This window comes from Monodelphis domestica, chromosome 4, assembly GCF_027887165.1.
Source record: "Monodelphis domestica isolate mMonDom1 chromosome 4, mMonDom1.pri, whole genome shotgun sequence".
NCBI classification, from domain to species: domain Eukaryota; kingdom Metazoa; phylum Chordata; class Mammalia; order Didelphimorphia; family Didelphidae; genus Monodelphis; species Monodelphis domestica.
The window spans coordinates 389545328-389572439 of NC_077230.1; the positions used below are offsets into that span (position 1 = coordinate 389545328).

The following is a 27112-nucleotide window of genomic DNA, read 5'->3' on the forward strand; positions in this document are numbered from 1 at the left end:
TACTTTAACATATTCTGGTTCTTCTGCCTTATATAGAAATAAGTCTTTGCAGTAACCAGTGATTATCCTTTTATACATTAATGTTGCTGATAAACACTTTGCATTTGTATTGTTCTTTTAACTTTTTGGAAAACAATGTATATAATATTAACTTAGAGCTCTTGCTTTCCCCCATCATCCCCAATTCAGGAGGCAGCAGTATGTTGGGAAGCTCAAATTTGCCTCTTTGGAATGTGCTCCTGGATCAAAGAAGATAGTGGTGGCTACAGAAGAGAATGTGATTGCAGCATTGAACTCTCGAACGGGAGCTATATGTAAGTGACCTCATTAGGCTTTAAACACCCAGGGACTGAACTGCCAACACCTTATGCACTCTAGTCACTGGGTACTCAGTGCCAAGGACAAACTTTCCAGAAGATGCATCTCTCTAGCTAGACTTTGCTTTGGTTCCCCCCCCCCCCCCCCCCCCAGTTATGACATGTATAAGGGAAAGGGGGTTTGTTTTATTTATTTATTTTTGGTCAATTTCAAACATTATTCCTTGGTTACAAAAAGCATATTCTGTTCCTCCCTCCCTTCCCACTGCCTTTCCCGTAGCCAACGCGCAATTCCACCGGGTATTACATGTGTCCTTGACCAAAATCTATTTCCATGCTATTGATGTTTTCACTAGAATGCTCATTTAGGGTCTACATCCCCAATCATATCCCCCTTGACCCATGTAATCAAGCAGTTGTTTTTCTTCGGTGTTTTTACTCCCACAGTTTTTTCTCTGAATGTGGATAGTGTTCTTTTTCTTAGATCCCTCTGGGTTGTTCAGGATCACTGGCATTACCACTAATGGAGAAGTTCATTACATTCGATTGTACCAGCGTGTGTCCAGTCTCTGTGTACAATGTTCTCCTGGTTCTGCTCCTTTCGCTCTGCATCACTTCCTGGAGGTTGTTTCAGTTCCCATGGAATTCCTCCACTTTATTATTCCTTTGAGCACAATAGTATTCCATCACCAACATATTCCACAATTTGTTCAGCCATTCTCCAATTGAAGGGCATCAAGGGATTTATTTTTTGAAGGGTTGGAAGAGTGTGATCGCCAGGAATTTAATTAATTCCAAAGAGATTTATTTGCAATTTATTTACAAATTGTAGAAAGAGTAAAGTAAAATCAGAGAGAGGATAAGGTAAGATATCTAGCCTAAACACTAAGTAATTTCTTGCTGGCCCCTGGCTTAACCCGAGCAGGGAGAGTTGGTCCTAAGCTGGCCTTGGCAAAGCCGAGGATCTGGGGAAGTTTCTCAAGAGGATAGGTCTTTCCTGAGGCTGGCCTCTTCAGAGAAAAAACAGCAGTTAAGAGCCAGCTTTTCACTCACTATGTGTCAGTCCAGTCAGGAAATGGGTCTCAGATCCAGTCAAGCAGATCCTTCTGCCCTCTTCACTAGCCTCAATTTGAAAGCATGAAGATAGAATTCTTTCAGGAAGTTGTCACTCCCTTTTAAAGACATTTTCTCTTGCATCACTTCCTGTGTCTTCCCCTAATTTTGCGTCTACCAATCACAGTTGACACTCTGCTCTAGGACTGCCCAGAAGGGCAGTCAGTCGATTCTGATTCGTCACCCACTATTGAACACGTGAGTCACAGACTTCCCACTCAATGATTAAATGGGATGTTTACTTCAAATCTGTTCTCAGCCACTTCCTAGCTGTGTGAGCCTGGGCAAGTCACTTGACCCCCATTGCCTAGCCCTTACCACTCTTCTGCCTTGGAGCCAATACACAGTATTGACTCCAAGACGGAAGGTAAGGGTTTAAAAAAAAATGGGATGTTTACACTTTTGGGGATTAGATCTAAAAATGGGCAGATCTCCATACTCTAAGTAGGGTGTCCTAAAAATAGTCGGGGTTACAATTTAATCTTCACAATCAGGGGAGAGTTAAATTTAATCTTCACATATGTTTGAACAAATATTTAATATGCCATGCCTTTGGGGTTTGTTCCTGTGTGCATCAGACCTACCCCTTAGTCCTGAATGCCTTTAAACCAATATGCCATCCTTGTGTTTTTCAGTCTGCATTAAGAGACTACTTTCTCCTCTAGCTCATACCTTGATTTACTTAGGTATTGATTTTTCACATTAAACTTTAGAAAAGTGATTTCTAAAATGGCTTTCCCCATATTCCAGTAAGATTTGTTTATATAGACATTTTCATTTTGCAAATTTGGAACAATGCTTATCACCATATCAGCCTCTAATCTCATCCCATCCCTTTCCCTGACTTCATTTGAGACTACTCTATAAATAAAGTTCTCTTGTCTTGATGCTCTGTTCCACTCCTGAGAGCAATATTTTCCTTTCATGCTTTTTAGTGTGGCGCCATGTGGACAAGGGTACTCCAGAGGGAGCTATTGATGCCATGCTTCTTCATGGCCAAGGTAAGCAAAGATATTCGTTGTTTCCTAAAGGGTATTGTCTCCTTGTCTGTATACATTTGTTTTCTCTTTGGCATCAGTTTTAGTTGTATAGGATAGTAATGGCGATCCTTTTAGAGACCAAGTGCCCAAACTGCACCTTCATGCTTCATGTGAACTGCTTCCTCACCCCAGACAGGGGAGGGAGGAAGTGCTCCCATTGGGCTGCTGGGCAGAGTAGTGGGTGATGTCCTGAGGCATTGTGGAGAGGGGGAAGGGAGCAGCCTTCTCTATCATGCTTGTCATAGGTTCACCAACATGGGTATAGGAAAAAGGGCAAAGTACCCCCATAATAGTTGTTAGATTTTATAAATCAGAGAGTGCCCTCAAGTCTTTGGGAGGCTGCTAAACCACAACTGGGGCAAAGAGGTAATTCTGGTCTTTTCCTTGCCAGATGCACTTACTATATCCAATGGGGGCCGGATTCTGCGCTCCTGGGAGACCAACATTGGGGGTTTGAACTGGGAGATGTCCTTGGAGTCTGGCAGGTAGGAGAAGTATTGTTTCATCTTGGTTGAAATAAGGCTAGCCATGTCTGGTTGTAATTCATCAAATTACAGTTCTGATTGGACATTCCCATCAAGGTCTCGAATATTCCCCTAATGCTTGGAATTATTGAACTGTAGTTTTATTTATTAAGGATTTATTGAGTACCTTTTGTGTGTAGGGCTCTGTACTTGATACTCTTTTGTTTTTGCATAATATGCAAATGGACCTTTAATAATAATAACTGAAACTTAAGTAATACTTTAAGCTTTATAAATTCTTAATCTTCTTCAGCCCAATGAGGTAGCCTACATAACGCCTGTCTTTCCTATCTTATAAATGAGCAAGTGAGCTTGGAGACAAGAAAGGACTTACTTATCACAAAGCCAGGGTGTATCAGGGTTGGTCCTCACACCTGGCTCTTCATGCTCCAGATCCTGTGTCCTTCAATACATTGTGGTATTCAGAGATAGACTAGGTATACAAGGGACAAGTCAGCTACTTTTTTAGGATGCCACACTAAGAAACCACTTGAACTTTTGTAAGTATTTGCTTATAAGTATTACTATTTGGTTTGATTTTTGAGGCATTTGCATTAACTCCTACTTATCTTGGAAGGCAGGCTGATTTTGTTTTTTCTTTTTTTGTAAGGGGAAAATTGATAGCACAGAAGTTAAATGGTTTTCCTAGGATTACTGCTTACTTGTTGATTTTAGATAACAGCTTTTGGCTCCTGCTTTGTTAGTCTACTGAAACATCTTTACAGAGATGTTAGGTTGATAAAAAGAAGTGAGAAGAATAGGTTGTTAGAAAAATAGCCCTGGTGACAGCAGTACTGGCTTGCCTAGGAGTATTCTGTATATAGGAACTTGGGCTTGTCTTCTATCCATTGAGATTCTTGCTACTATGCTCTTAGAGATTTGGGGAGGGAGGGGAGGGCAAGGGAGGGAGATAGATAGTTTGCCCTCAGACTGATTCTCTGGACAAATCTCCCCTAATCATCCCTGTGTTCAGTTTTCAGATGGCCAGCCTGGTGGGCTTGCAGGATGTGGTAAAATATGTGGCCGTGCTGAAGAAGACCACACTCACTCTTCATTACCTTTCTAATGGACACCAAAAATGGGTGGAACAGCTTCCAAAGAGGTGGGGACTTGAATCTGACCTGCTGATGTTATAGATTCTTCTTCATAATTCTCCAAGACCTTTTCATTTCCCCACCAAGCAAGCTTCCAAGAGCATTTATTATTGGGCCATCTCTTGTTGGCATTTAATGCCTGACCTTGTTGAAGTCTAAGCTTCTGGGACTTGGCTGGACCTCAAGGTCACTTTGCAGGGAGAGAAGCCCATACCACATTTCTTCATGGACAATGAAAGCTCAGAGAAGGAGAAATAACTCACTTATGATTTGTCCATTGATAGATATGGTTCCCAGCATGCTTAGTCCACTGAACCCAGGGATCTATTTTATCAAAAGATTGGAACAGCTCAGTAATTGGATAGTCCAGAGTGGGTGTGTGGGAGGTCTGAGGTGAGATTTAAAGATCTTGGGTTGAAAAAGAGAAACTTGAAAAGAAAGGTGGAAGAAAGGGGAAGGTGGCCATAGGGATGTTGGGATCCCTGGAGCTTATCTCAGTGGCTCTTTGTGGTGGAGAGCATGATCTTAAGCCTGTTGTCTCATGCCCTTTCTTTCTTCTCTTAGTGAGAGTGTTCATTATCAGATGGTGTATTCATATGGCACTGGAGTAATGTGGGTCCTGGGAGTTGTTCCCAACAGTCATGTGAATATTGTGAAATTTCACGTGGAAGATGGTGAGATGGTTCAGCAGGTACATCTTAGTACTGGGTGTCAAGTGTGGTTGGGAGGAAATGGCAAAACTCTTTGCATCCTATAGAATGGGGCCTGGGGATATCATGAGGCTGGGCAGAGGAAAAGTGCTGTACCTGCCAGAGTAATGCTGTGAAAGCTGGGAAGAACTGGTCTTTGCCCTTGAGAAACATTCAAGCAGATATGAAGAAAGCTGGGACCAGAGGATAATGATAATAATCATCCATATTTACATACTGCTTTAGGATTCGTAAAGTGCTTTCTTCCCAGTAACTTTGTTAGGTAGTTAACTCAGTTCTCTTTTTTTTTTCTTTTAGTTTAGACCTCTGATTTCAATGGTGAGGGAACTGCTGGTGAAGAAACTTCCACAGCCAATGTAGATTGGTAGCTTCTCTGCAACTTGCTGTCTTTTTTTTTTTAACCCTTATTTTCTGTCCTAGTAACAACTCTAAGACAGAAGTATAAGAATTAGGCATACGGGGTTAAGTGACTTATCCAGGGTCACATAGCTAAGAAGTGTCTGAATACAGATTTGAACCCAGAACTTCTAATTTTCCAAGACTATTCGCAGAACAGATAGTAATTTATGTTGGTAGGAGTTTTTTTTTTTTCCACAAGAAATTTCAACCAATGAAATCCTAGGACTGGCCAAAAAAACAAACTGCATGGAGGATATTTGTGTTTTCATTCAGGACATGGCCAGGACTTTGGCCCATGGTCTAACAGACCCTTGTTCTGTCTTGTCTCCTAGGTCAGAGTTTCTGCGCCATGGCTTAAGAGCTTAAGTGGGATTTGTGCTGTGGTGGGCAAAGCTGTGTTGGTGTGCCCTGACCCAGGCACACGGTCCCTTTTCACTTTGGCCCTGGAGACAGAGGAAGAGATGAAAAGAACCCCACTGCAGGTGAAAGAAGTCTGAGCACTTGCTACTTTCTTATGCCCCTTGGACACCTGGCCTTTGGGGTTGTGGAGGGACAGATCTTTTCTAGGGCTCATAGAGAGTTGACTTATTGGTCTCACCAAGGCTGGCTTCTTTCTGCTCCCTGAGTTTGGAAGTATCCAAGGATGTTTATGCTTCTATCAGATTTTGCCATCCAGGGACTGTGGGTGAATGTTGCACCCTGCCTCTCCTTGGGCAGCCTGATTTAGATTAGGCTTCAACTCTCCTGAGTTGTTATTGGTTGGCTCAGAGGCCCCATGAGGGTGCAGGTGACATAAGCCTTGGAGACTGGTACCTTGTCTGCTACTGCTCTACTTCTCCCTCTTTCTCCCAGGCCCTTGAGCTAGAATTTGGCCAAGGTTTCCAGCCCTGGATCCTACCCACCCAGCCCAACCCTTCAGGTGCCTCCAGGTCACAGTTCTTTTTGCAGCTGGCCCCCAGCCATTTTGCTCTGCTGCAGCACCGCCCAGAAGGCCTAAGTATGCTCCGAAACTTCCCCCAGGTAAGAAGCATCATTATGTTTCCTAGGACTCATGGGGAATCAGCTCAAGGAACTAGATGCTTCGGGGACATTTTTCTTGAGGTTCAAAGTCAATGCTACCTCCTTGAGGTCAACCTGCACCTCATTTGGGAGATATTATCCTTGGAATTCTTCATCATTCCTCTTAGAAGAAGGAAATATTTTAGAACCTTTTGAGTCTGGAAGAAACTAATTAAATGATCCTTGCTGATCTAGGAGATCATAGGAATTGAGGAATAATCTCCAGAGCTAACCTCTCCAACACAGAGAGCTTTGCTTTGACCCTTTGCAGGCGTTAGAGCTGGAATTTGGGCCTCTAACTTTGGATTGAATTCCAGAGAGGTCTGGAACTTTCTCTAAACCCAGGCCTAATTGCCTTCTTGAAGGGAGGCACCATTCCATTCCATTTATTGGCTCATGTACAAATTATCATCATGTAAGAATTGACCCTGTCCTATTTCCCAGACTGCTCTAGTGAGCTTTGGTACCAGTGGGGAGAAGACTGTTGCTGCTGTGATGACCTGCCGTACTGAAACGGTGAGTGTATTCCCCATATAATGGGGAACTAGGGTGGTTTTCCTTCTATAAGATCGTAGTGTGAACTGCCTTTGGCCATGAAGGGCAGACCATGAATAATTACTAGGATGATGACATATGGGCCAAATAAGAGCAAATCGTTACTTCATTGAGAATGGAAGGGGAAATTAGCATTTATTTTTAATTATTTTTTGTTTTTTAAAAATCCTTACCACTGTCTGTCTTAGAATCAGCACTTAATATTGATTCCAAGGCAAAAGAGCAGTAATAGTTAGGCAGTGAGGATTAAGTGATTTGCCCAGGGTCACACAGTTTGGAAGTGTCTGAGGCCAAATTTGAACCCAGGATCTTGTGATTCCAAGCCTGGCATCCTTTCCACTGAGCTACTCTGAAACAAGCATTTATTACTTACTTACTATTTGCCAGTTATCTGCTAAGTGCTGTGTAATTAGAATGTATGTACCCTAAAATTACTATTCCCAGCACCCCACTCTCATGTTACATGCTAACGTGGGGAGGATATAAATTTTGTGTTGTCCTGCCTCTCATTCTCTTCTACTGGAATGTTTCTTTTAAATAGGCAAGGAGAGCTTAGTCATGTTGTCTTATTTTGTTAGATAATTACCTTTTTATTCCTTTACTTCTAGTGATTATTAGTAAACTTCATAAAATATAACAGTTGGAGTATTGGACATTAATTTAAATCCTACAGTGCTTTACAAAAATCTCATTTGAGCTGTATTACAGCCTTAGGAGGAAGGCACTGTTATTAATCTTCTGTTTTTTGTGTTTTTTTTTTTTAAACTATTGGGGAAATTGAGGTAGACTGGTTACATAGGCACATTAGGAATTGTTTCGACTTTATGGGTGGGAATGATGTGAAAATCCCAGGTTGGATGAAAAATAGGCTTGACCTTCAACTTAGTAATGAGAAGATTCAGGAGAGAAGTATTTGTTTTCATGGCTGGTATGTGATTATTTTGCTTTGTTGTTTCTTCCTTAGCAGAAAGGTGGGAGTGTTGAAGAAGCACCAGCAAAGACCCCTTCTGACAAGTCTAATTCACAGGTGAGGCAGGATCAGAACCTGCTCCAAGTTTGGGAAGCACTTTGGGTTGTGAAGGAAGAAAGTAGGGATTCCTGGCTCATGGGGCCCCCTGCTGGTGCCTATGTCTATGTCCACCTTCAAACCGGTTTTCTGGGGGAAAATGAAGAAAGTCATGTCTCTACGTTTGCTTTTGAGGGAGGCAATAACTTAGAAAATGTGAACTCTTAAATTTCCCCTACCTTCCTTTAAACATCAGTCTCTTCTGGGGTTTTGGCTAGCTGATAAAAATGAGCAGTCCCTGGGCTTTCACCAAGGGAAACATGTAATCCTGGCGAGAGCCCAGTGCTTTGAGCAGTTGTCCTTTGTGGACCTTCAACTGATGATCTCTCCTGATAGACCCTTTCACTGGCCTTGCCACCTCTGGCTCCATGATTTAACTTCCTCTCTAGTCCTATATAATACTGATTAAAATCTAAACCCCTAATTTGACCTTTTTGTTCGAGGTTGCTTTTACCTGAGGCCATACATTGGTCCCTATTCTCTTACAATCTTCTGACCTCTTTGGGTCTCTGTCATCGTCCTTTGACATTTGTCTCTTTAGGAAGCACTAGTCTGCACTAACCAAACTTATACCATTAACCTGTACTTGGCGGAGACTGGAAGGCGACTGCTGGACACCTCAATCACCTTCAGCCTGGAGCAGAATGGGACCCGGCCTGAGCAGGTGAGTGGAGTGAAGACCCTTCACTTAGATTCCCATTTCAGTGAGTATTTCTCTTAAGGAATATACCAAGATACCAGAGAAAGGATACATCAAACTCTCCTTGTTGGGTGAGGAATCTGTGGTTATGGTTTCTAATCTTGGCTTTGCTTTTGATTCATGTAAATTTAAGTGAATCAACTGCTCTGTGCCCTAGTTTCCCCATCAGTGAAATGGAGGAACTAATCTATTTTCTCTTTAATGGAATATATTGATAAAATGGATGAATGAAATATATTGTAAAAAAACATTGAGCTTAAAGGAAGGTTCCTGAACAATATAAGGAGGATATTGTGCTTCTTTTAAGAAATAGCACCCTTTTGGGGGCCTAGGCAGTACTTCTTGTTTTGGGATCCCATTTCTGGCATCTCCCTGGATTTTCACTTCTGGACATGTGCTGACAACTTCTCTCTCCTCACTCTTCAGTTGTATATCCAAGCCTTCCTGAAGAAGGATGACTCAGTGGGCTACCGTGCTCTGGTGCAAACAGATGACCACTTACTCCTCTTTCTTCAGCAGTTGGGTAAGTAGGGCAGCCCCCACCACCAATTCTCCAGGACTTGGTGTAATGACAGAAGGTGATCTAGCAGTCTTTAGTCCTGTCACCCTTTGCTTTTATCTCAATGTTAATAGAATCTTAGACTCTTTTATTCAATGTTAATAGAATCTTAGACTTCCTGTGCTGGAAGGGACCTCAGGGACCATTGAGTATAGCACCAATTTAGGTAGGAATTTCTTCTGGTATTTTCTTGAAGACTTCTGACAAGGAGCCCATTCTACTTCTTTATAGCTCTAATTGTGGGGAGACTTTTCCTTATAACAAGCCAAAATTCACTTCTTTGAAATTGCCCAAATCTAAAAACCCTCCAATCCTGCCCTTGGGGTCTAAGCACAGAACAAATTTGATTCCTCTTTCTCCCTCTTTCTTGTAATCACTCTTTTACCTGCCTATTTTCCTCTAAACTTTTTCTTCTTCAGGTCAAACATCCCCATTTTCTTAGCCTGATCCTTGGGCTCTGGTTCTCTCAGGAGAATTTGGGGAAGCCTAGAGAACTGGATAATTCCCTTGGTGTTGACACAAACCTACCCCTTGGAGCTCCTTGTTAGATCATTCTTTCTGGAACCTAGACCACAATGACTGTGAGGCCTGGAGCAAGAGAGTCTACTTAGTTATTGAGAGGAGAGTGGGCTATGACTTATTGACTTGGATCTTTCTTTAGCTGGAAAAATGCTGCTCTGGAGCCGAGAGGAATCACTGGCAGAAGTAGTGAGCTTGGAGATGGTAGACCTGCCCCTGACTGGGGCCCAGGCGGAGCTGGAAGGAGAGTTTGGCAAGAAGGCAGGTGAGGAGTATGTTGTCCTACTGGCACAGGAGGACATAGAGGAAAGGGTGGTTCTGGGAGCCACCAGATTTGAATGGGCATTTTTTCTTCTTTTCTCTGTTGGACTCTGAGGGAATCTGTCCTTTAGGTCAAGAGAGCCATCTCCCTGCTCCTGCAGCATTAATATCCTAGATCCAAAGCCAGACACCTCATTGTTCCTGGCTGAGGTGGCTTGGCTGTGGTCAGGTCTTCATTTCTCTGCCTTCTGCCTCATTCATTGGATGGGGAGGTGGTGGGGAGTACAGTTCAGCAGGCCTCCCACCCTACTCCCCACAGGACAAGGTGCCCAGAATCTAAGATACCCAAGGTGATGAACTCTTGCCTCCCTCTGAGGGCCCCAATTGTGTGGACCTCTGGAGCCATCCCTACTCTCACCCCTTGCAGTGTTTGGGGACCAAACTGCTTGACTCCAGTAAGGCCTGTCTCTGACCTTGCCCCTGCTCCCCTTCCCCCATCCTTGTACCTTAAGGGTTAATTCACCTTTGCTCTTTGTTTCCGCCGCCTGGATCCAGCCATTCAAGGTAAAGCCTGCTCTCTGCTACTCTCTTACCTTTTCCCTGCTCACATTGCTGGCTTTCTTTGATCGCTTTTCTTCATCTGGGATTTTTGTTGGGGAGGCCCAAACCCTGCCATTTCTGAGGGGACAGAATAGCCCACACTGCTTGCTGTGCTTAGGACTTGTCCCTTTGCCAACCACTCATATTTTCCCTGAACTAAGAGGGAAACGCTAGCACTAGCCATGTAGAGAAGGGCTGTAGGGTAGGTCCTCCATTCTAGAGTTGAGGACTTGCTGAAGGCCAGCCTGAGAGAGAACAGGGTACGTAGTGAGGGCATCAAGGGAAAGATGGGATCATCAAATAAAAGGGAATGGAGTCAGGAAGGGCTCAAAGTTTCATGGTGAGGGAAAGAATTCTGGGATAGCAGAAGCTTCCCAATGGCTGTGATGAATTGAAAATAAAATGGTGGAACTGTTAACCACATGGCTATGATCTGCTTGGCTGATCCTCTGTCCCCTCAAATTCCTGCCAGAGGCTGTTGGCATCAGACACTAGAGCTGCAGGTTGGGAAATGAATTGTGAGCTGGGAGCCTGGCGTGTGAATGACTTAAGCATCCCCAAAGGGACTCCCTATTCTGGTGGGACTGGCCTCCAGCCACATCACCCTTTCCTTGTCACCAGATGGCCTTCTGGGGATGTTCTTGAAGCGCCTTTCCTCCCAGCTCATCCTGCTGCAGGCCTGGACTGCCCATCTCTGGAAAATGTTTTATGATGCTCGGAAGCCTCGGAGTCAGATCAGGAATGAGATCAATATTGACAACCTAGCTAGGGATGAGTTCAACCTCCAGAAGATGGTGGTGATGGTGACAGCGTCAGGCAAGGTAAGAAGGAGGACAGGATTCCCAAGTGAGGCAGTGGGGGCAGAGAGCCATTCATCCAAGTTTTTAGTACTTGCTATGTACAGAGTACTGTGTCCTCTAGTAGTTGGGGAAGAGCAAAAGCAACTTTGCTAAAATACACTTCCTCCATGTTGGTGTGAAAAGTTGGGGCTGGGAGATCCTAAGAGACAAACTCAGATGCTAGCAACACAATATCACCATCTAGATCTGTGTCAAGGGAAGTGTTCTGGGAGGTGAGAAGGGGAAGGCTGTGACTGATCTGGGGGAATCTGGGTAGGGAGTCTGGAAGAGGGGGTATTTGGGTATTTGAGTGGGGCCTTGAAGGAGGGACAGAAATTCAGTTGGCAGAGATGGAGAGGGAGGAAAATGGAGAACAAGAATTGTCCTCCCACCAATTGTTAGCTGGGTGTCTGTGCTTCTCCTGCAGCTCTTTGGCATTGAGAGCAGTTCTGGCACCATCCTGTGGAAGCAGTACTTGCCGAATATCCAGCCGGACTCCTCCTTTAAGCTGATGGTGCAGAGAACCACTGCTCACTTTCCCCACCCCCCACAGTGCACTCTGCTCGTCAAGGACAAGGTGTGGCTTGTGACTGCCATTCCTGGGCTCCTGGGGGCCATCTCCCCTTGTACCCTGGGCCTTTGTCATGTGTGGGAAGATGTAAACTACGTAACCCAGGGGCAAAATTAAAATAAGTATAAGATATATGTAAGGCACTGGGACTATTTAACAGTGTATGAGGGCTCCAGAGCTGGGAGGGGCCTCAAGCCATAAAGACCAAACCTCTCACTTTACATATGAGGAAACCGAAGCCCAGATGGTAAAGCGACTGGTCTGAGATCACACAGCTAGTCAGTGGCCGAGTCAGCATTTGAACCCAGCTCCTTATGGCTTTGGCTTCTTACCATGCACCAGTTCTGTGATCCATGGCAAGTCACATTATAAAACTTCTGTGGTATGCCTTCCTAGCCTCTCTGCCTGGAGTAAATGACCTTTCTGAGGAGCTCATCAGAGAACGAACCACAGAGTGTTAGAATATAAAGGCCAGTGGGTGTTCTTTCTCCATTGATCTGTTTGGCCAAGACTCGTTATTTCATCAATGGTGGGAACTCCTGGTATGGAGCCCCCCTTCACAGATGCAAATCAGCCACTTTCTATAAGTTAGTCTTAAAGTTGTTGGGTCACACTCACAATTGTAGGTCAGAAGCCAGACTGAATTCAGGTATTCCTGATGAAGGCTGACACCCCTTCCTCCTGTCTCTACATTGCCTCATGTTCCTTTTTTAGGAGGAGGAGGAGTACCAGCATGATGAAAAGAACATTGTGTTCAATGCTAGAAGCCCTGGGGTCAAGTTTGGTCTCCACATTGGCTGTGTGACCTTGGGAGAAATGACCAGCCTCACTGAGCTTATTTTCTTATCTGTAAAATGGCAATAATAACTCAGAATTGTGGTGAAGAAAACGCTTTGTGACCCTCACTGAAATTATGAGCTTTTATTATGGGGAACAGGCCTGCCTCTCTCCCAAACACATATGCGCTGTGGGCACAGAAGGATGTGTTCCTTTTGTGGGGGTTGATGATCTATTATCTTTGCATATTGGGGGGAACAGAACTTAAAATTCTCGAGGGGTTGATTTTCTGAGGCTTCCTGGGGAGCAGGAGTGGACATTGGAAGCTATAGCTTCCCAGTTTGGTGGGTTTCTTTTCAAGCAGAATCTGACCAATTTGGTGGCCTGTTTTAGAAAACAGGAAGGAGTTCTCTGTATGTCTTCAACCCCATTTTTGGAAAGTGGAGCCAGGTGGCTCCGCCTGTGCTGAAGCGGCCCATCTTGCAAGCCTTGCTGCTGCCTATCATGGACCAGGACTATGCCAAAGCAATGCTGCTGATTGATGACGAGTACAAGGTACTTTGTAGCTCCTCCCACATGGCAGGACTGCTGGTCTGGGAGATCTGGTCTCTGTGTTGACCTTTGGTCCTTGCTTGTCCCAGGTTTCAGGAGTGCTCAGTTTCTCTATAAAACTAAATAAGGCACATTGCACCCTTTCTTAGGTAGAGTTTTGTTGTCATACATGTTGACAGAACTAAATATGGATCCTAAATTGATTGGAGTTGCTATTGTTACCCCTCTAAAATCTTGAAGCTTAGTCCCTGTTTTGTTGTAAGCTTATTTACCAGCAACAAAATAGGTGAAAGATGAAGTTCTGAATTATTTAGTTTGTTTTTTAGTAAGGTTTTTAGTAACTTTATAACAAAATTACTACAAAATTCTTCTCTTGCTTTAGCAACCTTCTTTGGTATATTAACTCTCTTACCTTCATTTTGTTGCTGTTTTTATCATCCTTATTACCGTAGGACTTTGTTTTATTCAAACTCAGCACACAAATTCAGGTTTATGCAATTGACAATTGGAAAAAAAAAAAGGCTGAAAAATACATAAAATTACACATTTTAATTATGCATTAAATCCATGAAATTTTCTCAAGTGGAGTAAAGTCTTGTGTTGGTTCACCCAATCATGCTCATTCTCGATCTAAGTCATTGTATTGTTTCGTGTCAAATACAAGCTCCCACATCAGTTTTTACCTGGAATTCTTGCTTCTAACAAATTGTGTCTAAGAGCAGTGCTTCTTTTTTTCACAAATGTTTTTTTAGTTTAGCTTTTTTTTTTTCCTTTCAAAATTTAAACTCTTACCTTCCCACTTAGAATCAATACTAAGTGTTGGTTTCAAGGCAGAGGAATGGTAAGAGATAGGGAATGGGGGTTAAGTGACTTGCCTAAGGTAAAATAACTAGGAAGAATCAGAGGCCCGATTTGAACCCAGGTCCTCTGGGCTCTAAACCTGGCTCTGTCCACAGAGCCATGTAGCTGCCCTGTTATTAAGTTATCAATAGTGGCTCCAGAGTATAAGAGTAGTAATGCTGGTGGCTCTGATAAGCCTAAGAAAATTCATAAAAAGTTGTTCATAAAAAGAGTATGTTCATGTTAGAAATATTTATTAAATAATGGGGTTGGGGTTCACTATTATACACGAAGGTATTGGTCACTTAAAATGAGGTTCTACTATATTAGTGTTATTAATTAGCTGTAATAGCTGTGTCTGTGACTTGGTTACATTGCACCACCTTACCTAAATATATTTTTCTGTACTTCATTTCATTCTTAGCAAATAAGGAGTCCTTGAAGGGAAGATGATCATGAACCCTTGGAAAATGGATCTTGAGATTACTGACCTTTTTCCTTCCCTTTTTGCTTTGGCTTTCTCCTATTCTATTTCACTCAGGTCACAGCTTTCCCAGCCAGTCGGAACGTCCTGCGTCAATTACAAGAAATAGCACCTTCCATCTTCTTCTATCTTGTAGATTCCGAACAGGGCCGGTTGGCTGGATTCAGGCTGCGCAAGGTAGGAAGAGGCTTTCTTCTTTGAAGAGAGACCCCTGTGTTTTCTCTTTTTGTTTGTTTGTCTGATATAGAATTTTTAAACCCAAATTGATATCAGACTAAGCTAAAATTTAAAGTCATTCTCAATAACTCCTTACTTTCTGCCCAGGGGAGCAATGTTTTTTTTTTTTCATTCTGCCTAGAAGTGGAATAAATAATGAGCCAGTTTTCATGTAGGAGGATGATACTGTCTCTCTTCCATGAGGAGGATGTAGGCCTTGAGGTGGTTTTTAAAAAATAATTATAAACTTAACAATTAATAGATGAAATAAAGACTGCTACTCTAAAAATTATATAATAGCAATTTACCAGAAAAAGATATGAACTCAAAAAAACGAATGACAGTAACAATTTATTTTTGCTGAACTTAAAATTAAGAGATTTGATTTCTGATACTTGCCCTGATCCTGTGCGAGTCTGTAGACAAGGCACTTAACCTTCAAGCCTCAGTTTCCTTTTTTGTAAAATGGCTAATTCTTAGACTACCTACCTCAGTGGCCATTCTTACAAAGTGCTTTTTAAACTAAAGCATTACATAATTATGCTATTTCTCATCCCTTTGTGTTGTTGGCCTTCTTTTTGTGTACTTGAAACATTTTGTTTTAGTGTAACCATAGTGTTGTTATGCTGTTCTAATGTTGCTTTCCCTCTGCATTACTTAATGTGTCTTTCCATGTTTCTTTTATTTTTTGTCATTTTAAACAAAGTAATACATTCTCCTACACTGTTTTTCCTCACAATGTATTTTATTATTTCCCAGTTGTTGGGTGAATAGGTTGTTAAAGTGTTGCTTTTACAAATAAAGTAGCTACAAGTATTTGTGTACAGATGGAACTTTCTTTCCTTTTTAATAATGTCTTTAGGAAAGAAGTAAACTAGTGGGGATCACTGGGTTATTTTATTTATTGGGTTATTTTTAGGGGTAGGCTTAGACTTGTCCTGGTCCTGCTATATTTTTTTTTTAACCCTTTCTGCCTTAGAATCAATACTAAGTCTAATTGATTCTAAGGCAGAAGAATGGTAAGGACTAGGTAATTAAATGAGATTAAGTGACTTGCCTAAGGTCATACAACTAGGAAGCATCTGAGGCCAAATTTGAACCCAGGTCCTCCCAACTCCAGAGCTGGCATTCTATCTACTATGCTACTTAGCTCTGCACCCAGTCCCCCCCACTGCTGTATTCTTTATCTTGTTCTCTTAAAAATTAAAAAAAAATATTGATATTCTTAACAAATATAGACAAAATAAGGAATAAATCTCAAAACTTTAAAATCCAAATAGATTTGATAGGAAAATTAGTATGATACAAATTCTAGCCAAGTCATTACAGTAATAAATTTGGGGTTCTTCTATAACCTTCTGTATGGTTTTATTCAGTATGTCTTTTTCTTATTTTGTTGAACTTATTATTTATGTTTATTTGTATTCTTCATATCTGTCATTTACTGTGTTTTATTCAGCCATTCCCTAATTGTTGGCCACTCTCTGTCTTCTCCTTCCTAGGCCATTTTGTGAATAGAAGTAGCAAACATTTATGTGCCTGTAAGTCAAGATGGGTTTTGTAGTTTGTAGTTCTAAAATATCAAAATTTACTGGTATACATGGGGAACAAATCCAAGGCTTGGCCTCATTAGTACAGAGCCAATAATCAGCCATCGGAGAAGAGTAATTGCTGGAGTAGAACTATAAAGCAGAGGTGTCTTTAAGGCCTACAGGGAACATCAGAACATCACAGCCCTTCCTGGAGTACTTGGGCCAGTAGTGAGCTGGGCAACTCAGGGACTGACTTGCTGGAAAAATTTGTAACTTTCAACATGATATTAAAAACAGTATTCTCTTTCAAGAGAAGCCCAAGGTTTTAGCAGTTAAATTGTTGGCACAGTGTAGGACACTCAAGTATTGTTGAAATTTAACAGAGATGTGGTAAATTGGACATAGGTGAGGTCAGATATGGCATGGTAAGACAGACAGGCTTGGGAAAGGCCTGGAGCAGATCTTCAGTTGCTGTGTAACTTAGGTTGGATGACCTGACTGTTTTGAACCATAAATGGGTGTCACAGTTCCCCTCTTTGTCATTTAGGGCCACTGTATGAATCAGATGAGCTCATGATAGAGATGAGATTTTTCACATGCCTTGCCCCTCTGTCCAGCAGCCAAATGTGAGCACTTCCTCCCTCTTCTGTCCAGGGTACTGCCGGGAGCTCACAGGTAGTTTGGGCATGCAATCTCAAAAAGGCTCACCAATGCTGTTATAGGGTTTTAATCAATTCCTTCCCCCCCCCCCCCCCCAACTTCTCCCTTCCTTATATTACTCCCCTCCCCATCACCCTCTTTCTTATTCCCCTTATGCTTCTCTATAGGGCAATATAGGATTCTATACCCCAATGAATCTGGCTGTTCTTCTTTCTCTGAGCCAATTCCAATGAGAATAAGGTTTAAGTATTACCCATCACCACCCTTACCTCCCTCCTCCACTGTAATGGTTTTTTTTTACTTTTTTTTACACATCCTACCTAAACAGCTTACTACTATACTCTGTCTATGTCTTCTAACTACTATGATAATGATAACAATTTTGAAGAGTTATAGATATCATCTTTCTATATAGGAATATAAACAATTTGACCTTATTAAAGCCCTTAAATTTTTTCTAATTCTCATTTACCTTTTTATGCTTTTCTTGAATTTTGTATTTGGACATCCAATTTTCTGTTTAAGTCTGGTCTTTTCTTTAGGAATGCTTAGAAATCTATTTTATTAAATGACCATACTTTCTCCTAAAAGAATGTAGTCATTTTTAATGGGTAAGTGATTCTTGGTTGTAAACCCCGTGCCTTCTAGAATATCATATTCAAGCCTCCTGGACCTTCAGTATGGATGGTCAGAGGGATGAGGCATGTGAAAAATGTCCTCAGGCAGGGTGGAGAGGGGAAACGGAACAAGTTCCTCCTGTACTCTGGGGCATTCATGCCACACCTTTGCCAACATGGCTCTATAAAGAAGTAGATGGGAAATAAGACCAGTGGGAAGGAGAATAATATAAGGGAAGGGGAAAGAGGGAGTGATTAAAAGCTATACACTGGTGTAGAGGGAAAGAGGGAAAGGAAAAGGGGCAGGATCAAAAGAGGAAATCAAGATGGAGGAAAATACACAAATTGTAATCATAATTGTGAATGGGATGAATGCACTCATAAAATGGAATCAGATAGCAGAGTGGATTAAAAACCAGATCCTACCATATATTGTTTACAAGAAACACATCTGAGGGAGGTAGACACACAGAGTTAAGGTAAGAGACTAGAGATGAATCTGTTTGGCTTCAGCTGAGACCAAAAAGCCAGGAATAGCAATCATGATCTTTGACAAAGCTAAAGCAAAAATAGATCTGATTAAAGGAGATAAGGACAGTAATTACAACTTGATATTAGGTCATATAGACAGTGAAGAAACACATGCATCAGATGGTATAGCCTCCAGATTTTAAAAGGAGAAACTAAAGGAACTTAAGGAGGAACTGGACAGTAAAACTATACTAGTGGGGGACCTCAACCTTCCCTTAGCAGAACTAGATAAATCTAACCAAAAAATAAATAAGGGAAGTGAATGAAATCTTAGAAAAGATAGAGTAAATAGATATCTGGAGAAAATTGAATAGAGATAAAAAGGAATAGCAATACATGGTACATATATAAAAATTAACCATGTACTGGGGCATAAAAACTTCACAACCAAATGCAGAAAAGTAGAAATAATAAATGCAACTTTTTCAGATCATAATACAATAAAAATTATAATAAGTGTTTATGGAAAGACCCAGTGACCCACAACAGATGAATATTGCATTGAGACAGAATGGAATAGTCAGTTATCTGTTTCCAGTTCCTTCTCAGTAGTATAACATATCCCATGAAAAGGTAGCTTTTGTGGTAGAGCATTGGACAAACCTAAGTTAAGGAGAGTTAACCTGACCTAAATTAAGTCAGGAAAACCCAAGTTCAAATCCTGCCCCAGACGCTTATTAGTTGTGTGAACCTGGGACAGTCATCTAACTTCTCTTTACCTTAGTTTCTTCAACTGTAAAATGGGGATAATAACACCTCTCTCCAAGGATTTTCTTTAGGATCAAATGAGAAAATTTCTGAAGTGCTTAGCACAATACCTGGCACAATGTAGGCAATCTATAAAAGCTTGTTTCTTCCCTTTCCTCCCAGATCCCACTACCTTATTCCCCTTTTTGGTAACACTCTTCTCCTGGGATATTTGGATGAGCTCTTTTGCCTTTATAGGAAGATTCTGAAATAAAACAATATAAATTGGGGGCAGCTAGATGGCTCAATGGATTGAAAGTCAGGCAGGAGGTCCTGGGTTCAGATGTGACCTCAAATACTTAATATTCATCTGCTTTGAACTGGTACACAGTATTGATTCTAAGATGGAAGGTAAAGGTTTAAAATAAAAGTTGTCATCCTTATATACTTAAAGCCTGTAATATAGAGTGTATAGATTTTATGGAGTCCTTTGAGCTCTGATTCTAAGACATGGCCTCAGGCTAAACCAAGAGTTCTGAACCTTGTTTGTGTCCTGAACAAGGACAGTTTGTCAGCTTAGTAAAACCTATGGACCCCTTCTCAAAGATTTTTTTTTTTAATAACCCTTACCTTCTGTCTTAGATTGGTTCTAAGGGAGAAGAGTGGCAAGGGCTAGGCAATGGGGGTTAAGTGACTTGTCCAGGGTCACACAGCTAGGAAGTGTCTGAGGCCAAATTTGAACCCGGGACCTCCCATCTCTGGGCCTGGCTCTTTAATCCACTGAGCCATCCAGCTGCCCCCAAAAGAATGTTTTTGAATGCATAAAATAAAATACAGAAGATTAGATAGGAAACCAATTATGTTGAAATACATATGTAATTTTTTCCACTCAGGTTCACAGATCTCAGGTTAAGAACCTCTGGTCTAAAGGAACGTAGGTTGTAATAGGCTTTCACTTGTGTTGGTAGCAGATAAGAGTGTCAGACTTGAAGTCAGAGACTTGGGTTTGAATCTTACTTCAAGCTCTTATAAGCAGGGTAATCTTTAGTAACTCAGTCAACCTTTCAGAGCCTCAGTTTCCTTCTCTATAAAATGGGAGTGATAATACTTTGTGTTACTTATCTGAGAGAATTGTATCAAAAACAAACTTTAAAGTATTATATAAATGTGCTATTCTTAATAATAATGATTCAGGAAATACTGGGAGTAAAAATACCAAAGAAAAACAACTGCTTGAATACATGGGTCGAAGGGATATGGTTGGGGATGTAGACTCTAAGTGAACATCATGGAAATAGGTTCTGATCAAGGACACAAGTAATACCCAATGAAATTGCGCATTGGCTGCAGGAAGGGTAGGTGGAGGGAGGGAGGGAGGGAAATAAAGTGAGTATTGTAACCAAAAAAAAATAAATAATGATGATTCGGTGAGAGTTATTTGGGGCATTCTTTGAATTGATTCCTGCTTTTCTTAGCACAAAGATAAGCCATAAGCCATGATGACTTCCACACTGGCCCTTCCTGTAAACTCTCTGAGAGGCACCAATTCTAGTTGTGGACCTTCTGAGAGTTAAAAACTAAACTCTCCTTTGTCTCTGCTTCAGGATTTGACAACAGAACTGAGCTGGGAGCTAACTATTCCACCAGAGGTACAGAGAATAGTGACGGTGAAAGGGAAACGGACCAGTGAGCATGTGCACTCCCAGGGCCGAGTGATGGGTGATCGAAGTGTGCTCTACAAGGTATTGTTGTTGGGGCAGATGATGTCTGGCCTATGCTAGGAAGAAGATGTTCTCACTCTTATGTCCTCTGAAGAGATTAAAGACACATAATAAGAGTATATGTTTCTGTATTTAGGTCCTTTTCTGATGCCTTCTGGAGGGATGGGGTGGTGGGAGATGGCTCTCAGGTGTGTTGGTAGAACATAAGCCATAGCAACTAACTACTCTCTGTGCAAGGGCCTGTGCTGTCTAAGGACCAGCCTAGCTAAGTTAGAGACACTGGTAACCAAAGAATGGGCCACCAAGAGACTTAATACTTTTGTCTACATAACTCATGAAGATTCTCAATTAAATACTTCAGGGTTGTGACCTGCCTTAGTAAATGGAGGGCTGGAGTACTCAGGAGAACCCTGAAGTAGTGTTGAGTTGGGTGGCAGCTTTTAGATAATCACAGACTGTAGAAGAGCAAGGACACCCAGAGTCAGGCACCAGGATTAAGACTGCACAAAAGTTGTTTACTTTGGTCATCTTTCATCCTTGCCATAAATAACTTGTTTATATCTACTGTCTATGATCATTGATGTTTATAGTGACATAAAGGCATTGCAAAATCCTATTCAAGGGCCATCTTAGATCAACAAAAGTGATCGGCATTTTCAGTAGTTTTAAGGTTGGCTTTATTTTGTTGTGATACTGATGATTTGTAGCAACTGTTTTTGATCCTGGACATCTCATTCCCATCTGCCTTTTACAGCAAAGAAATGGGAAGATCCTTCGGCTCACTCTGTCATCAAGATTGTTAGTCCCATAATGACCTGATATGAGCCATTTTTGTTTTCCTTTCCCCTCTAGAGCTTGAACCCCAATCTGCTGGCTGTGGTGACAGAGAGCACAGACCTGCACCATGAACGCACCTTTATTGGCATCTACCTCATTGATGGTGTCACAGGGCGTATCATTCATTCCTCAGTACAGAAGAAAGCCAAAGGACCTGTCCATCTTGTGCATTCAGAGAACTGGGTGGTGGTAAGGAATAACTAGCACATTGAGCATATCTGCATATATGGCTGAACATAGGGGTTAGAGATAGGACCTTTGGATATTGTATGTTGTGGAAGTGGGAGGCAAGCTTCCCTAGCTTTAGAGATGAGTTAGTGTCCCTCTTTCCCTGTAAAACTCCAATGATTCACTTATCTCAATGTTCTGGGGTTACCTCGAAGTCAAATTCCTCCTACCATGTACCCCAGACATCTGGCTATTATGCGGAGCTCTTCTCCATCTTTAAATTTAGTTTGCTAGATAAACTAGAAAGATAGTGTAGAGGACAGGGTAGTGGGAGCACTATGGTTTTTTCCCTATCTTCCCTGAGCTCTATGTTTTTAGCAGGGCACTATCATTTGGGTTAATTAGCAGTCTTGGAACAGGCTGTCATACCCATCAGATCACAAGCCATGTCTTCCTTTTCTTGCAGTACCAATATTGGAACACGAAGGCCCGCCGCAATGAGTTCACAGTGCTGGAGCTGTATGAAGGGACAGAGCAGTATAATGCCACAGCCTTTAGCTCCCTGGACCGTCCGCAGCTCCCCCAGGTTCTTCAGCAGTCATATATCTTCCCTTCATCCATCAGTGCCATGGAGGCCACCATCACAGAACGTGGCATCACAAGCCGCCATTTACTCAGTGAGTATCTCAGGAACTTGATTTCCTTTTAAGGGAAAAAAACAAAAGTCAGAGCAGAATATCCATTTCCTACAAAGTTCAATATAAGGCAGATAAATGAGGAGGTAGTGACAGGCAGCAGTAGTAGAAAGATCTCCCTGGTTTTGGGAGTCAGGGCATCTGGGTCAGGGTATTAGTTTTATTTTTTCTTCTGTTTCTTAATTTTCACCTCTCAAGAATGAGATATTACTACCTGAATGATTTTCCTTATAGGTTAGGCTCAAATGAAAGAGTGGGGTGTTATTATTTTTTAACTTTTTGTTTTGTTTTGTTTTTTTAAACTTAAATTTACTTTTAACATTCATTAAAAAGAGTTTCAATTCCCAATTCTCTCCTTCCCTTTAACCCTTCCCCCATCCATGAAGAATATGATTTCAGATATACATGTATGCAAAAACACATTTCCATATTAGCCATTTTACTAAAAAAGAAAAAAGTAAAAATAAAATGAATGAATGAAAAAAAAAGATGCTTCAGTTTGCACTCAGATTTGGTCAGTTTCCTCTCTTGAGGTTAATAACATTTTTCATGATGAGTTTTTGGAATTGTCTTGGATCATTTCACAGTTGACCATTGTTACAATATTGCTATTACCATGTATGACGTTTTCTTGGTTCTGCTCACTTCACTTTGCATCAGCTCATATAGGTCTTCCCCAGCTTTTCTGAGACCATCCCTTTTATCGTTTCTTTTAACACAATAGTATGGTTTCACAGTCATATACCATAACTTGTTCAGCTATTCTTCAGTTGATGGGCACTCCTTCTATTTCCAATTCTTTGCCACCACAAAAGGAGCTGCTGTAAATATTTATGTGCACATAGATCCTTTAAAAAAAAATCTCTAGGATACAGACCTAGCAGTGGTTGTTGGGTCAAAGATTATTCACAGTTTTATAGCCCTTTTGGCATAATTCCAAATTGTTCTTCAAATTGACTGGAGCACTTTACAACTGGTGGACTACTTTGTGAATTAAAAAGCATCAAGTAAATGTCAACTGCAGTTATTAGGGGAGGCTTTCTTTCATCAAAAAAAGAACCTTAGCCTAGCTTTGTGACCTGTGGAAGCTTGTCAACTCTCTTCACTTTTATTTAAAATGAAATAGTTTCTTTCTTGAATTTGAGTTTTCACCCAACTCATAGAGTTGACTCTTGATGAAACTGACATTGGCTCAACCCATCCTTGTAGGCTATGGAAATGTATAGGGCCTTTGACCTCGGCAAATAGAGTGATCACAAACCAAAGTCCATAGGGTTCATTTCTGATCCCATTTGAGGTTTTCTTGACAAAGATACTGGAGTGGTTTGCTATTTCCTTTTCCAGTTCAGTTTACAAATGGCAAACAGGGTTAAGTGACTTGCCCAGGGTTACCCAGCTAGTAAGTATCTGAAGGCCCAATATTCTATTCACTATAGTGCTTAGTTGCTCAACAGAGTTCTTATAACTATATTACAGAGCTGTCATGGGGGAAAAGGATTAGGTAGAAATTGTAGAAAGGTAAATTTTTGCTTCATTATGAAAAGTTTTTTTTTTTTTAACCATCAGAGTTGTCCAAAAAGTAGGATGGGCTCACTTTGGAGGTAGTGAGCTCCCTGTCACTTAATCTTTAAATGGAAGTCAAACGATCTCTTGTTTCTCAGTTTAATTTGCACTAAATTCCCTCTGAGGTCCTTTACAGTCCAAGATTATGTAATTCTAGCATTTGGGCCCAAAATGGTTTAAGATGGGTTGGCTTGCTAAATTTTGGACGTTGGGTTTGGGGAAGTGAAGTACATGTTGTTTTATTCTGTCCATGGGGAAGTGATGTGAATCACAATTCTTCAGCTGAAATCTTCATTGTTCATAAGATACATGCAGAAGAAGGGACCTAGGTTGTTCACAGTCATTGGTACATATATTCACCCTTAACCTGTGTGTCAGGGAGGTGTGCAGCCACGTGGCTGATGGGGGAGGGGTTCAGCTCTCAGTGGTGAATGGACAAAAAATTATCCTGTAGTTAGGGATCGTGGGGGGTGGGGCAGAAGAGACATACATCCAGGTGCTTGCTGGACTCTTCTGTTCAGTAGGATTTTTTTTTTAATTTTTTAAAAGCATTTCCCATTTTGGAAATTCAGTTGAACTCAAGAAAAATGTGTTAGACATCTTAGTCTCTTTTAAGTTTCTGTTATTGGGCTTACTGTTTTTCTGCAGTTAACATTACTCCTTGTTTATTAGGATTTCTTCTTCCTTGGACTAGTTTCTCAATAAAGTATGAGAGATTTCCATGGGGAAGCTTTGTAACTAGACCTAGGCTAGAACTATCAAAATACTCATTTCATTTGGATATTTTCTCTCTAGTTGGTCTACCCTCAGGAGCAATTCTGTCCCTCCCAAAGGCTTTGCTAGATCCTCGACGTCCTGAGATCCCAACAGAGCAAAGCAGGTGAGACCTCGAAACCCTTGGGATTCTTAGTGAGCCCTCACTGAATTTAGTATAAGTTTCTTACACACAGGTATGTCATCTATGGTCATTGAAACTGATCAGCTATAAAATTGCATTTACATGCTGTTTCTTGAATATCTTTTCACATTCGCCCCAAATCTCATCTCTCTGACTACAGGGAGAATAGAAATTCAAGACAGGGGGAAACAATAGGATGATGTGAATTTCAGGGAAAAAGCTTGAGTTGGGGAGTATTTCAGAGAGGAAAAAAGGGAAGGAACTAGGGATTGCCTTATGGGTGTAATAGTTTTTATCACTCCTATTTCTATAGGTTTATAAGGTGATTTTTCAATAATAGCCTTATGAGATAGGGAGTAAAAATATTATTATTCCCCTATTACAGCTGAGTAAACCATGGCTCAGAGAGATGAATGAACTTGCCCTAGGGCTCACACACAATAAGTATCAGTCATCATTTGAACATAGGTTTTTCTTCCTGTAAATCTAATGTTCTGTTGTATCATGCTGACTACCCCAGGGTGACTTGGGTAATATTTTCCTTACTTCAGATGATATAAACATTATTCCTCTAGCCAGCTGATGTTGGTTTTTATTTTTCTGCCCTTGTATAACATTTCCGAGGTTCCTGTCACTTTAACTTAATGCATCCATTTTTTTTCTTAAAGCTTGATTATCTGAAATGTCTCAGTGCAATGGAAAGAATACTAAATTTAGCATTAGGAGACCCAGGTTCAAATTCTGGCACACCCACTTAACTGTATGATCTTGGGCAAGTCACACCAATACTTTCAGAGTCAGTTTCTTCATCTATAAATGGGAATTAAAAAGTTCTGCCTATTTCAAAGGGCTATTTGAGGGAAGTTTGGAATAAATGTTAGGTGTGTGCTATAGAAATGTGAATTGTATGCCAGGAGTTGTGATGATGAGACATGATAGTGTAACCACCTCAGAGGGTAAGAACCAGAACTAACTGGGGAAGTAGAATGTTATAGTAGCAGAAGAGAACTCAGGTAATCTCTGGCAAAATTTGAGCAAGGAGAAATCAGCTTGCAGTTTCTTGGGTCTGTTTCTTTCTCTTTAAAATGAAGGGCTTGGCCAGCTGGCCTCTTGAGGTCCTTTCCAGCTCTTAATCTGTAATTCTCTAGTGTTGGGAGTGGGGTGAATTACACACAACCTTCATGGAAGAGATGGCCCCTGAACTGCTCCTTGAAGGAAGAGAAAGCTTTCTATGTGCAGAGAAGAAGAGAAAGTATGTTCCATGTTTAAAGGGTGGTCTATGAAAAAAGATACAGAGGTAGAAGGAGGGATGAGGTGTCAAATTGGGCAGGAGGTTTAAGGGAATAGTGTGAAGTAAGACTGAACAGGTAAGTTGCGGACAAATCATTGAAAGCTTTCAGTGCTAGAATGGGTCAGGAGTTTGTATTTTATTCCATAGGCAACGGGGTAGCCAAAAAAGGTTTCTGAGTAGAGGATGAATCTTTGGTCAAACTTTTATAGAAATAAGATTATATTAGTGGCCATGAGATTAAATTGGGAAGGGAAAGGGAAGAGACTTGGAGGTAGGGAGGTCAGTTTAAAAGCTATTAGGGCTTCAGAATCCTGGAAATGAGTGTCCCCTCTAAGTCATAGCTGTGGGAAGGGAGGGGAGGCAGTTGGATGTGAGAGCTTTTATAAAAGGAGGTGGAGGGGCAGCTAGTGGCTCAGTGGATTGAGAGCCAGCCCTAGAGACAGGAGGTCCTGGGTTCAAATGTGGCCTCAGACACTTCCTAGCTGTGTTACCCTGAGCCCCCAGTTGCCTAGTCCTTCCTTATTGCTCTGCTGCCTTGAAACTTGTATTTAGTATCAATTCTAAGACAGAAGGTAAAGGGTTAAAAAAATAAACGGGAATAGAATTGACAGGAATTTGGTTACTGAATGAGTGGAAGATGAGGGTTAGTGAAAAATTGTGCTTGAATTCTGAATCTGAATCGATGTATTCACTGTGAGAATCAGTAGTAGAGAGGTGGGAGGGGGCCAGATTTTAGGAGGGAAGTTTGTATTTAGAGGTTAAGTGGGACAGCCGGGGGGGGGGGGGGCTGTTTGGAAGGTGTTTGGACTTGGTGGAACTAGCACTTCAGAGGAAATCAAGACTGTAGGTTACTCTTGAATGCTTAATGCAAACTAGACAATTTAACTGTTCCATAGTCTTGGGAATTATTTGGATTTGGTGGAGGTTTTCAGTGTCATTCTGACTTTGATGCTTTACAGAGAGGAGAATTTGATTCCATATTCTCCAGATGTACAGATCCATGCAGAGAGGTTCATTAATTACAATCAGACTATCTCCCGAATGAGAGGCATCTACACTGCTCCTTCTGGCCTGGAGAGTACCTGTCTGGTGAGTACAAGCCTCTGTCTCTTTGGGA

At 41.4% G+C, this 27112-nt stretch overlaps 1 protein-coding gene and 1 long non-coding RNA gene across 3 annotated transcripts in view; one reads left to right on the forward strand and one right to left on the reverse strand.

Moving 5' to 3' along the window:
- Positions 1–27112, forward strand: part of EMC1 (ER membrane protein complex subunit 1) — a 39825-nt gene that overhangs the window by 10768 nt on the left and 1945 nt on the right. Inside the window, exons 2-22 of one of the 2 annotated variants that reach the window (XM_001366661.3) lie at positions 190–314; positions 2366–2431; positions 2862–2955; positions 3968–4096; positions 4653–4779; positions 5530–5679; positions 6050–6217; positions 6701–6772; positions 7776–7838; positions 8419–8541; positions 9004–9100; positions 9798–9920; positions 11138–11337; positions 11783–11932; positions 13097–13258; positions 14637–14756; positions 20427–20564; positions 21396–21569; positions 22015–22225; positions 24602–24686; positions 26955–27084. In XM_001366661.3, coding sequence (XP_001366698.2) covers positions 190–314; positions 2366–2431; positions 2862–2955; positions 3968–4096; positions 4653–4779; positions 5530–5679; positions 6050–6217; positions 6701–6772; positions 7776–7838; positions 8419–8541; positions 9004–9100; positions 9798–9920; positions 11138–11337; positions 11783–11932; positions 13097–13258; positions 14637–14756; positions 20427–20564; positions 21396–21569; positions 22015–22225; positions 24602–24686; positions 26955–27084 — 2707 coding nt within the window. The remainder of the gene's footprint in view (positions 1–189; positions 315–2365; positions 2432–2861; positions 2956–3967; positions 4097–4652; positions 4780–5529; positions 5680–6049; positions 6218–6700; positions 6773–7775; positions 7839–8418; positions 8542–9003; positions 9101–9797; positions 9921–11137; positions 11338–11782; positions 11933–13096; positions 13259–14636; positions 14757–20426; positions 20565–21395; positions 21570–22014; positions 22226–24601; positions 24687–26954; positions 27085–27112) is intronic. The other variant, XM_007491282.2, reaches the window with a different exon arrangement.
- LOC130453891 (uncharacterized) overlaps positions 18572–27112 on the reverse strand; it is a 28027-nt gene continuing 19486 nt past the window's right edge. The window contains exon 2 of the long non-coding RNA XR_008911551.1: positions 18572–22250. This is a non-coding gene — a long non-coding RNA (uncharacterized LOC130453891). The remainder of the gene's footprint in view (positions 22251–27112) is intronic.